This window comes from Pongo pygmaeus, chromosome 2 (genome assembly GCF_028885625.2).
Source record: "Pongo pygmaeus isolate AG05252 chromosome 2, NHGRI_mPonPyg2-v2.0_pri, whole genome shotgun sequence".
Taxonomy (NCBI): Eukaryota; Metazoa; Chordata; class Mammalia; order Primates; family Hominidae; genus Pongo; species Pongo pygmaeus.
The window spans coordinates 100,978,836-100,991,845 of record NC_085930.1 but is presented as its reverse complement, the minus strand read 5'-3'; the positions used below and the strand labels follow the sequence as shown (position 1 = coordinate 100,991,845).

Sequence of the window (13,010 nt, the reverse complement as noted above, 5' to 3'; positions counted from 1 at the left end):
CCCAACATTTTAAGGGTAACTGAGAATGGCCAGAGAGGCAAGGAGGGAAACCAGGAGGATTTGTTATCACAGAAGACAGGAGGTTAAATAAGTCTGGCTCTGTGAAGGGGAGGTAACCCCCCTTCCTCTAGGAGAGACTGCAGGATATGCAAATAATGATCGAGAAGGAGAGGGTGGAGAGAGGCTGGAGATACCCTTGAGAGGGTGGGAGAGGGCGGGACCAGAGCTGGGTGACAGCAATAAGCCCTTGGAAGTTAGCTGGAAGAGTTCCTTATGATGACTTTCCTCTGTGAAGGAAGAGAGGAAATGGCCATTTGGGGGTGGATGAAAAAGAGTCAGGATGATGGCTGAGGAAACAGGATTGTCAGACGCCTCAACGGGCCCAGTTAGAAGCATCAGTTGGCCCCTCAGTACACAGCAAGCAGGGTGAAGCATGGGGAAGGAAGATGGATTAATCGGTGGTTGGGGTTTTGAGGGTGTGTCAGGAAGTTAAGATATTGACAAGAGTATGAAGGAATTTTAGCTGATTTGCCAGGAGAGAGAACAAGAAGTGGCTGAGCGGGCAAGATGGGGCCAAAGGCCTGCAGAAGAAACGTGAGGTCCAAGGACAGGAGGGCTGGAAAGGTAATGGGGGTTGTGGTATGAACAGAAATCCTTCAGAGGAGCCCTGCAAGTGACTGGAAGATGTTGAACGTGAAGGGGACTGGAGCTTCATCCCCATGGGTAATAGTGGTATCTGGGGAGAAGGCACAGGACAGGGGCAAGGAACCTGAGCTAGAGGCCAGCACTTTTGGTGACTGAAGGGGCATGATGGAGAGCAGGTGCCCAAGAAAGATGGTGGCAGACAAATGGCATGAGCCATGAAGGAAGATTTTTTTTTTTTTTTTTTTTTGAGACAGAGTCTTGCTCTGTCGCCCAGGCTGGAGTGTAGTGGCACGATCTTGGCTCACTGCAACCTCTGCCTCCCGGGTTCAAACGACTCTCCTGCCTCAGCCTCCCGAGTAGCTCAGACTACAGGTGCCTGCCACCACACCCGGTTAATTTTTGTATTTTTAGTAGCGACAGGGTTTCACCGTATTGGCCAGGCTGGTCTCAAACTCCTGACCTTGTGATCCGCCTGCTTTGGCCTCCCAAAGTGCTGGGATTATAGGCGTGAGCCACTGTGCCTGGCCCGGAAAGAAGATTCTTTACATGAAGGTGGAGAGTCAAAGGTCTGGCAAAGCAGCAGCTGGAACAAGGAAACTGATCTCCTCTCCCCACCTGAAGGTTTCTGGGTATGGGAGAGGGAGTATCAGAGAGCCAAGAAGCAAGAAGTGCCTTTGAGGAGCCAGGTTTTAGTTAAGAAGGATGACTTCAGAGCACAGAATAGAAATTATGGGGGAGAAGGAAGTGAGGGAAATCTTAGAACACTAAAAGATGTGCTAAGACATGATTCTATCTTTCAAGACACTGACTTTTACCCTATTTAAGTCTAGAACTCCATTATCATGGTCCTCATCTAACTCAAGTTTTAAGTTTATTTTGGCATTGAGTTAAATATTAATGCCAAGATTCAGAAGTAGGTGACAGACCTAGACTATTGGTTAAATTATTCAGATTGAGTGTTTTAATTTTAAATATGTTTCTTAAACATCTGAGCAACTTTTTGTTTGATACAGATGATGTCTACCGTAGAAAAGCCTCAGAAAGACAGTATCAGAGAAGGCTGGAAGATGAATGAGACTGAACTTCAGCAGTCAATAAAGTCAATATGGATTTTTACTATTGGTTTCAGTGCCTTTTAAAATATACTTTTCAGATCTCTTGTTCTGACACAGCTTGTCCTTTATCAGCTGCACAATATTCCAATAACTGTTTTTGCAAAGAATTTTTATAGTTCTGTCTCTGCTTGAGTACTTCCCAAGTCACTGCTGGACAGCACTTGTGGGAAAATTATTTCCTCCTAAAACACTCACTCGATGAATCTAGTCCATGAAATATTTCTTAAAACAATTCAAGGATCAATCAGGATGCTTTTCAGTGAAGCCCGAATTGTTTTCGGCAACTTTGTTTTTAGGCAACTAATTATAACCTTATTTACTTTTTTGCAGAATTCAAATTAAATTATAGACACATTCTCTATTGCAAGATCATTTAAACCAGGATAATTATGCAGGTTATATTTCTGCCAGCTACTAGACTATAAACTTTTTGCTAGGGTGGTGGAAATTCCTGATTGACTACGCATTTCTCATGCTAGTGTTCTTGTGAAAAGAAATATGCTCCTCCCTTGCTTGGCTCCACTAAACTGCAAGGGCTGGATCTTCATGAGGACTCTGGGCAACAGGTTTCACACTACTCTAGGATGAAGATGCTGCTGTTCCATTCAGCTGCTAGAAACAGTTGCTCCTTCCATGAGAAAGTGAACCTACACAGTACAAAGCAATCCCAGACTTGAGCTAAATCAGAGGCTCAGTCTATTGAGTGATTTGGCAATTTGACCCCGTGTAAGTTTGGATCAGGCTGGTAGAAAAAGCAGACACCTTTCCATGCTTGCATAACCACATCTAACATCGTTTCAAGCAAGAAAATATCTACATACTAAAGACTAAGTTTCAGAATAGTTTCTAACTATTGCACGAGAATAAAGCTGATGCTTAAGGCCATAGGGTATCCTCAAGTTAATGATCTCTGCCACAAACATGTCTCCTAATTTTTTCTAGATTTTTCTTCTAATTTTAGTCCACTTATCTTAGAACCAATTCAGTAAAGAACCATTAACTACTCACATCTCCTTAAAGCACTACCTACACTACAGTACAGCAAGCCCAGAGTCACAGCTGGGAGATGGCTTGAATGTGAAAGGCCAGTAATGACCTCTGCCACCAGGGAGAGGACGGTGGTTCATCGTATTCTCATGCCCAGTTGTGTCATCTAGGATTCCTGGTAAACTTAACCTGATAAACCATTTTTAGTGACTTGACTGCTGTATAAAAACTATAGTATGATTCTCAATTATATGGCCATATTCCATGTTTGCCCTAACCCACCTTTAGTTTAATATTTGATACATATAGAAAATATGTCATACCTTTTACAAAGAATAATAGTAAACACTAATAAAACCATTGGCTAACTTTTGTGTCTGCTGTGGGTTAATTCCCTGGCCCATCCCCCTGCTTCCACCCCACAGAGGACTATTAGACTGAATTTTGTGTTAGCCTTCCCTAGAGCTTTCCTCTCCATTTCTTTTTCTTCTTTCCATTAGAATGTTAATTTATTGAAGGACAACAGACTTCGAAAATGATGGCCAGGGTTGGTGGCTCAAGCCTGTAATCCAAGCACTTTGGGAGGCTCAGGCAGGAGGATTGCTTGAGGCAAGGAGTTCAAGGCCAGCCTGGGCAACATACACCCTGTCTCTATTAAAAGAAAAAAGAAGGCCGGGTGCAGTGGCTCACACCTGTACTTTCAGCACTTTGGGTGGCTGAGGCAGGTGGATCACGTGAAGTCAGGAGTTCGAGACCAGCCTGACCAACACGGAAAAACCCCGTCTCTACTAAAAATATAAAATTAGCCGGGTGTATGGCCGGGCACAGTGGCTTACGCCTATAATCCCAGCACTTGGGGAGGCTGAGGTGGGCGGATCACGAGGTCAGGAGATCGAGACTATCCTGGCTAATACGATGAAACCCCGTCTCTACTAAAAAATACAAAAAATTAGCCAGGCGTGGTGGCAGGCGCCTGTGGTCCCAGCTACTTGGGAGGCTGAAGCAGGAGAATGGCATGAACCCGGGAGGCGGAGCTTGCAGTGAGCCGAGATCACGCCACTGCACTCCAGCCTGGGCAACAAAGCAAGACTCCGTCTCAAAAAAAAAAAAAAAAAAATTAGCCGGGTGTGGTGGCAGGCACCTATAATCCCAGCTACTCAGGAGGCTGAAGCAGGAGAATCGCTTGAACCTGGGAGGCGGAGGTTGCGGTGACCCGAGATCGCGCCACTGCACTCCAGCCTGGGCAACAAGAGTGAAACTCCATCTCAAAAAAAAAAAAAAAAAGATTGGACAACTTCTGACTTTTAGGCAGGTAGACTACCAAAGCAATTATTGTATTCAATGGAAGACAGGTTTTCAGAGCATATTAGTTTGGATGCTGTGAGTGAGAACTCATTTGTTAGGGTGCAAGCTTTTTTTGAGATGAGTTTCACTGTCACCCAGGCTGGAGTGCAGTGGCATGATTATAGTTCACTGCAGCCTTGAACTCTCGGGCTCAAGCGATCCTCCTGCCTCAGCCTCCCAGGTAGCTGGGACTAGCTAGCTACCATGCTTGGCTAATTTTTAAATTTTTTGTAGACAGAGTCTTGCTGTGTTGACCAGGCTGGTCTCAAAATCCTGGGCTCAAGAAGTGCTCCCACCTCAGCCTCCCAAAGTGTTGGGATTACAGGCATGAGCCACTGCGCCCAGCTAAGGTATATAAGCTTTTAATTTTCTCTCAAAAATATTTTTAACTCTCCTACTAGGAATATGACTCTATCCTACTTATCAGACACTGAACTATTTAAGGGAACTTAAAGTGAGGCCAGGAGTAGTGGCTCATGTCTATAATCCCAGCACTTTGGGAGGCTGAGGTAGGATTACTTGAGACCAGGAGTTCAAGACTAGCCTGGGCAACGTGGTGAAACCCTGTCTCTACAAAAAGTAAAACAATTAGCCAGGCCTGGTGGTGTGTACCTGCAGTCCCAGCTATTTGGGAAGCTGAGGTGGGAGAATCACCTGAGCCAGGTCAAGACTGCAGTAAGTATGATCCCAACACTGCACTCTAACCTGGGCAATGGAGTGAGACCCTGTCTCCAAAAAAAAAAAAAAAAAAAGCCGTGAAAAGAACTGCAGTACCGCCAACTGTAAACTACAGGGCATAAATTTTAATAAATTTCAAGAACTATACTTATTTCAGAATGCTGAAAACCTGATTAGCATTTATTGCTAGAACTCCACCTCCACTGTGGTGCTGGGGAAAGAACATGGGCTTTGGAGTGTCACTTTATTATCTGTATTTATAGAGAAAGTACCTAATAATAGTACAAGAGTAGTACAGCCCCCCAAAAAAAGAAAGAAAAAAAGTAGTGAATAAATGAGTTATTTTTGTTCATCTAGCAGTTCTATTTTGGAAGTCTTACCTACATCCCTGATGTGATATTTAATCTCCATTTTTTGTGTGTGTTTAAATTTTTCACACTGAATTAACTCTCTTTAAAAAAATATACTCTTAGCCGGGCGCGGTGGCTCATGCCTGTAATGCCAGCACTTTGGGAGGCCGAGGAAGGCGGATCACGACATCAGGAGATCAAGACCATCCTGGCTAACACAGTGAAACCCCATTTCTACTAAAAACACAAAAAATTAGCCAGGCGTAGTGGCGGGCGCCTGTAGTCCCAGCTACTCAGGAGGCTAAGGTAGGAGAATGGCGGGAACAACAACAACAACAAAATATATATATATACACACACGCTCTTGGACCCTGTTGTTTTCCAAAGTAATTCATCTCCTAGTAAAGCATGTTAGTGCTTAGTCTTCACACGTGTATTAAATCTGGAGTTTCTTGTCTGATTTATGTGCTATCTGCAAGACATAAATACCATGAAATAGCCAAAACAGAGAAAAGGGACAGTCCATTAATTTGTTTAGTTCTGAACTTTCATTCAGGGACCTAGCATACTTCCAGGCTAAAAAGGAACAGAGTAGGCTGGGCGCAGTGGCTCACACCTGTAACCTTAGCACTTTGGGAGGCTGAGGCAGGTGGATCACTTGAGGCCAGGAGTTAAAAACCAGCCTAGCCAATATGGAGAAACCCTGTCTCTACTAAAAATTCAAAAATTAGCCAGGCATGGTGGCGCATGCTGCAGTGAGCCAAGGTTGCACCACTGCACTCCAGCCTGGGTGACAGAGTGAGGTTCCGTCTCAAAAGAAAAATAAAAAAGAACAGAATAATAGCAATATTTGTTTGCTCAGTGTTCAGATGGGATGTCTAGCTAAACATCAATGATTGTTCAAAATATGCTCAGGGGCACAGATGGCGGTACTATCCTAAATTCAGGAGAACAGAACCACAGGGATTTGCAAAGTGATATTAGAGGAAAACGGCTGATTTTACCAACACTTTCTATTAAAAGCGTGGTCATGTTTTAAGAGTTTATAAAGATGTTAAAGACACCTGGGCCACCTGTTTCTTCTGGCCACAGACAAGCTATTTGAAGTGGGCTATACTGCTTTATGATAGAGGACACGCTTTCCTCACTTTCTGCCCTCAGTAACTCTCCAATTTTAATTTCAACCTGCATTTCTGCCCATGCTGAGGACATGTAGGAATTCCTTGACTGCCAGCCTGAGGCGTGGCGTGGGGCACTTCAGGCTGCAGTCTGACTACATTTGGCTCTGTGTTAATGCAGCCCGAGCCCTGAACCAGAGGTCTGGACACTGACTTTCCTCTCCACCTGTGGAGCTTTATTCTCTTAAATTGGCAGTCACATCCTTGTCAGCATGAAATCAGGGCTTGCAGGAGTTAAATCTGCTTGAAACATCTGACACCACTTTAACAGAACAACCAAACCTGGTTAATCCAAATCACTTTGCAAACTCTGTATTTATTTGGATTAAAAAGCTTTAGATGAACAACAAAAAAAATGATACATACATGTTATAAGACTAGTTACCACGTAAACCTCAGATGATATGATACAGAAATTAGAATAAACCAAGTTTTAATCAGGTATGAAAACATTCAAGCTCAGAATCATCAACACGAATTTGGGGATTTTACAGAAATAGGTGCCCCTCTCAATTTTTCCTCATAGGAAGGGGAGAGTGGCTTAAAAAAAAACAACAACCAAAACAGTGAAAGGCCTTTTAAATCAGTTGGCTGACAAACATACTGTTTTAAACCTATAGGTTCCCCTCAGCACCCCCGTTTGCAATATAAACAATTCTTCTCCACAGGAACTTACATTTTGAAAACATTTAGGCCATTATACTTTCTAAGCCACATTACTACAGTTCCTAAAACTTATGAAAAAAAGATGTATAGTTTACTTGTACTTTCTTAAGTCAATTTTTTTTTTGGTTTTTCTTTTTTGAAGATGGCTGACCTCAAATCTTATATCCTAAATATTAACGATATCCCCCAAGTTAATATACAGAAAAACATGATTCTAAAATAAATACACAGGCTTTTAAAAAAAAAATTAATTAGGGCCTGTCTAGTGATGCCCTGGGCCAGTGCTGCACTGCCTTAGGGAAGCCCCTGGCTGGATCTATGTTTCCTATAGCACCTCTAGGCACTGGGAAGGAGCCTGGAGGAGAGCTCTGGCTTCTAATGACCCACGTGGCCCCCAGTGAAGAATTTTTTTAGAGGCTCCCCAAAGAAGTCTCATCCAGACCTTAAGGGAAATAAAATGAATGCATGAAATAAATAAATAATTTAACCACAACTAAATTTCATGTTCTTTGGTGTAATTCAAGGATGTCTAGAAACAAAATAATCTGATTGCATTATACAGTCCATGATGATTCAATTGCCCAAATAACCAGGAATTGAAGATTTATCTGACTCACTTTAACAGTAAGGTACTGACACACTACTGCAATACATTTTTTTAAATTCAATATCATTTAAAATACTTGATGCAAATTCAAATCCAGTGGTTGACTAAAGGCAATTAAGTTAAAGGGCCTCCTGTATTTAAAGTATCTAGATACAAGAGACTTTTTTCCATTCTACACTCTTTTGCCCCATGATTTAATAAGTACAGTAATTAAACATCTGGGTACTGATTCATAGCAGATTAAAAGGAAAAAAGCATCCTCTGAGAGTAACTCTCTCAGATTATAAACAGCAGTGGAAGCTCTACCACAATGGCAATCACCCAGTTACTATAAAGCAGGTTTCAAAAACATGCCGCCAAGTGAAACAATGTTCCTACTGTCTGCCATTCTATGCTGCCTTCAAATGTTTATTATAGGGTCATATAAGAAAGACAGGGTCACCAAACCCAAGTGTTTGGGATCTGTAATGGTCTTTCTAGTGAGCATTTTATTAAATTATGATTCCCTTCTCCTGTAATTCAAAAGCACAAGCTAAATTTAAAAAATATTTTAGAAAGTATTAAATTTCTGGTTGAGAATTATAACAACATTGAAACTTAAAAGAAAAAAATACATCTGATAATAAGGAAATAAGGAATACTAAAACATACTTGTATATGAAGGCAATCAATCTACTCGTTCACAATTATGCTTCTTATACAGCTCATATCTAATTACATACTCTCTTCTCCATGTTAGGTTAGGTGTTATGTTTAAAAATAAATCACCTCCATGCATACCTTAATGCTTTCTTCAAGATGAACTTCAATGTTTTTCAATGTAACAGGTTTAAAATTTTAAATCATCTGAAATTTATAGGCATAAATTGTGAATTCATTATAAATAGATCCAAATATCCTTAAACATACCTGCCTAGACTAAACATACCTCAGGGTTGTGCACATGTTCTGCAAAAATCACTGACCCCATAGTCTAACTCACAGATGTCTAACTCAGCACAATTGAAAAAGTGCTTTTTCCCCTCCTGGTGTCCAGGAGGTACATTAGCTGCAGACAGATGCACAGCACTGATTACATATTTCTGTAGTGAGCCTCTGAGTAAATAGAGCAAATGTGCCATGTCTATTAAACATCTAAAACCTAAATAACCACCTTTCAAAGAAAGCACTTCATCTGTAAGAAACAGCTTTTGCAGAAAGTGGCTTAAGATATTCAGGCACATGAAACAAACACAAGTATACTCCCCTCTCTAAGAGGTAAACTAGGACAAACTTCACATTTCATTATCAATTTAAACTAATCTGTAAACTCGTGTGTGTGTGTGTGAGTTTTTTTTTTTCATTTTGTTCTTTTATATATATTAAAAAAACCCAAAACCAAGAAAACAAAAACCCCAAGCCAAGACAAAACCTCTAATGGTTTCAGTTCCATGGCAACAAGTAAAAAGATAAAACTCCAAGTCTACATATACCACCAATTATGAAACTGGTTTTAAACGAAGGAAACATATGCAAAAAAATCTTTGTGTATTTGATAAAGTCAACTTAATATAACAAACAAATTGAAATAGCTTATTAAAAGTGTCCTTATATAAAAATGGCCTTGTGATGTACAGTAAAATGCAATAAAAATTATCCTCCTTTGTTCCTTCCCCCCACCCCCAGTAACTAAAATGGCTACTGATCCACAACTCTTTATGCTTCTATATAAAAGAAACGTAATGATGTGATTAAATGTTTTCTAGGTTGTATGCTTGGCGAATGTTGAGAGTGTCCCGCAGCATCAAATCTCGAAGGCGCCAGAGGGCATCTGCCATGGTGGTGTGGGCCCCTTTGCTTTTCAGCCAGTGAGAGGGTAGGCGGCTCTCCTGTTCTTTTGACAAATGGATGTCACGTCTTCGAGCTGAAAATTAAAGTAGAGAGACAGAAATTAGAATTTTAAGTTGGCAAAATTTCCCTCAGTTCTGAGGTCTGACAAACTTATTAAAACACAAAACATTGAATATTTATTAAATATTATGAATTTTAACTGCAGAATATTTCCAGGCACATTTCTTATATCATTATACTAGGCACTAAAAGATTGGATCATAAATTTTTTTTTTTTTTGAGACGGAGTCTCACTCTGTCGCCCTCGCTGGAGTACAGTGGCGTGATCTCAGCTCACTGCAACCTCTGCCTCCTGGGTTCAAGCAATTCTCCTGCCTCAGGCTCCAGAGTAGCTGGGATTACAGGAATCTGCCACCAAGCCTGGCTGATTTTTCTATTTTTAGTAGAAACAGGTTTCACCATGTTGGCCAGGCTGGTCTTGAACTCCTGACCTCAGGTGATCTGCCTACCTTGGCCTCCCAAAGGGCTGGGATTACAGGCGTGAGCCACTGCACCCAGCCTGATCATTATTTTTTTGTAGGCATCCCTGATATTTAATAATTACTTCAATGTTAACAAAAATTCCTAAAAAGGTAAACGTGAAGAAAGGGAAAATATAACTTCTACTCAAAAGAAATGAAATGAGATGACCAAAGTTGGTTTAGAAATGAAGAACAAGTAGAAACTTCCAAACTTCTCTCCAGAAACTACACAAGTACTTTAGTACATACTGAAAATACATAAGTATGTTGAACTAAATGAATAGCCTGATAGGCTTCTAATATCTTTTTCCTTTTGTTAAACTGAGGTAAAATAGTTTTTTTTTTTTTTTTTTTAGACAGAGTCTTATTCTGTCGCCCATGCTGGAGTGCAGTGGTGCGATCTTGGCTCACTGCAACCTCCACCTCTGGGTTCAAATGATTCTCGTGCCTCAGCCTCCCAAGTAGCTGGGATTACAGACACCAGACACCACGCCCAGCTAATTTTTGTATTTTTAGTACAGATGGGATTTCGCCATGTTGGCCAGGCTGGTCTTGATGTCCTGACCTCAAGTGATCTGCCCGTCTCAGCCTCCCAAAGTGCTGGGATTACAGGTGTGAGCCACTGTTCCTGGCCCTCATCTGGCTAATTTTTAATTTTTTTGTAGAGACGGGGTTTTGCCATGTTGTCCAGGCTGGTCTCAAACTCCTGAACTCAATCGATCTGTCCACTTCAGCCTCCCAAAGTGGGAGCCACCGTGCCTGGCCAATAATTTTTAATTTACCCAATGCATCTACACTAATGTCCAAATGCCTGAAAAAACAAAACAAAACAACAAACAAAAAACAATGTACTTAAAGAGATGGCACTGATGTTTATGAAAAAACTAGGCTTTGAAATTTGGCAAAAAAAAAAAAAAACCACAACAACACTTTTAGGCAGGGCGCCATGACTCATGCCTATAATCCCAGCTATTTGGGAGGCTGAGGTGAGTAGATCACCTGAGGTCAGGAGTTCGAGACCAGCCTGGCCAAAATGGCGAAACCCCATCTCTACTAAAAATAAAAAAATTAGCTGGGCGTGGTAGCGAGCACCTGTAATTCCAGCTGCTCAGGAGGCTAAGGCACAAGAATCGCTTGAACCTGGCGGTCGGAGGTTGCAGTGACTCAAGATTGTACCACTGCACTCCAGCCTGGGCGACAGAGACTGCGTCAAAAATCAAAACAAAAAAACCCAAAAACCATTTTCAGGCCAGGCACAGTGGCTCACACCTGTAATCCCAGCACTTTGAGAGGCCAAGGCGGGTGGATCACTTGAGGTCAAGAGTTTGAGACCAGCCTGGCCGATATGGTGAAACCCCATCTCTACTAAAAATATCAACATTAGCCAGGTGTGGTGGCATGTGCCGGTAATCCCAGCTACTGGGGAGGCTGAGGCAGAAGAATCAGTTGAACCTGGGAGGCGGAGACTGCAGTGAGCCAAGATCGCACCACTGCACTCCAGCCTGGGCAACAGAGCGAGACCCTGTCTCAAAAACAAAACAAAACAAACCATTTTCAGTGTGTTATGTCAACATGCAAAGAAACTCCAAACCATTTATGAAATATATAATTTTAATTGTATAAGAAAAAGGGGTGTTTATTGTATGATATAATATGCTAACAGCAGTAAGACAGCTTTGAGGAAGCATGTATTTCACAAAGGCTTATTTAGAAGGAATCTCCTTACCTGCCAGTGTCTGATCCCACTTGCTAATGCTGTTGGACTCGGCACTGAGTCCTTCAATGTATTTCAGGTAGGCCTCTGAGTGAAGAAGCCGCTGGGTCTTTGGTGGGGGAGCTACAAACATGGGTGTTGTTGGCTGCTGTATGACAGGGGGTCCAGGTGGATGTGGGCCAGGATATGGAGGTGGTGCCTGCTGCCCTGGAGGCCCCAAAACTCCCACCTGAAAGAGCACAGGACCACATGGTGAGGCAAAAAGAGACTCTGCACATGTTCTGAGAAGGAGGATAACTCGAATTCTGTCAAGTCCTAGAGAATCAAACCGGGAGGCTCACCTGTTGTCCATATGGACTTCCACCTGGTGCTGGAGTCCCTACCATAGGGGCCACTCCTTGGTTCATCACACCTATAATTCAGAATGCAATGGCACAGTTAGAGGCTCTGGGTTGAAATGACTGAAAAACTACTGTCTGATAAGAAATGATGCCATTCATAATTCAAACCTATGTACCTCTGCCCTTGAATCTTTGTGGCTAGGAATCCTAAGCACCCCAACATGATTTGAATAGAAAGTTGTTTTGTTTCTAGGTACTTAAATACTAGAACAATCTGTCAGATGTACATCAATTATGGCTTAGAAATGGTTTGAACCTTGCATAAAATTCTAGTATTTCTCTAGGTAAGCTATTGTCAGAATATACCTTTACATTCAAGGTGTTTTTCTTCTGACAACACATTCTCCTGCAATTGAAGCCTGTATTTAATTTCCGGAGGAATGGCACTGGAATCAGGCTCAGCAGTAAGCAATGTGCTAGGACAGCAGGGACACAAAGGAAGAGGCTGTGGAAGTGCATAGTTAAATGAGCTTTGTGAAGGCTGAAGGCACAGCCTTGCTATCCCCTCCCAGACCATCAGCAGCTGGTTCTAACTGGAGTCACTAGTGTTGGCAGAGAGAGAACACTTCCATCTGATAGAGTAGCACTCTGAAAAGGAATCATCTGAAGTGAAGTAACCTTGTTGCTATCACTTTATATGCAAAATGACAAAGGAACAGAGAGACTTCATGGCCCTACTAGATTTGTACTATGTCCCTGATAATAATTTTGTAAGCTTCCCTCAGTGAATGCTCATGAGCAATTGTTGTCTCACAGGCACAGTTGATAATAATATTTCCTAAATTTAGTGTCAGAGGCTCTTTTGATTTCAGGGTGCATATTTGCTATTCTGATAAAATACAGAAATAGACAAGGGACCCAGTTCATTAAAAACAAATAAACCTAAAACTGTGGTGAACTGTTCTTGAAAACAAACAAATCTTGCTGGCTGTGTAGAAGAATCGAGAGGAGGTATAACTTCATAGTGTATAGTC

The 13,010-nt window shown here is 41.8% G+C and overlaps 1 protein-coding gene across 50 annotated transcripts in view; it reads right to left on the bottom strand.

The window, feature by feature from the left end:
* Nucleotides 1-6,593: 6,593 nt before the first annotated feature.
* Nucleotides 6,594-13,010, bottom strand: part of PBRM1 (polybromo 1) — a 144,293-nt gene continuing 137,876 nt past the window's right edge. For all 50 annotated transcript variants that reach the window (XM_054483905.2, XM_063661081.1, XM_063661083.1 and 47 more), the window contains 3 exons: nt 11,977-12,047; nt 11,648-11,864; nt 6,594-9,473 (listed from right to left, as the gene is read on the bottom strand). In XM_054483905.2, coding sequence (XP_054339880.1) covers nt 9,301-9,473; nt 11,648-11,864; nt 11,977-12,047 — 461 coding nt within the window. In that variant the 3' untranslated portion in view covers nt 6,594-9,300. The remainder of the gene's footprint in view (nt 9,474-11,647; nt 11,865-11,976; nt 12,048-13,010) is intronic.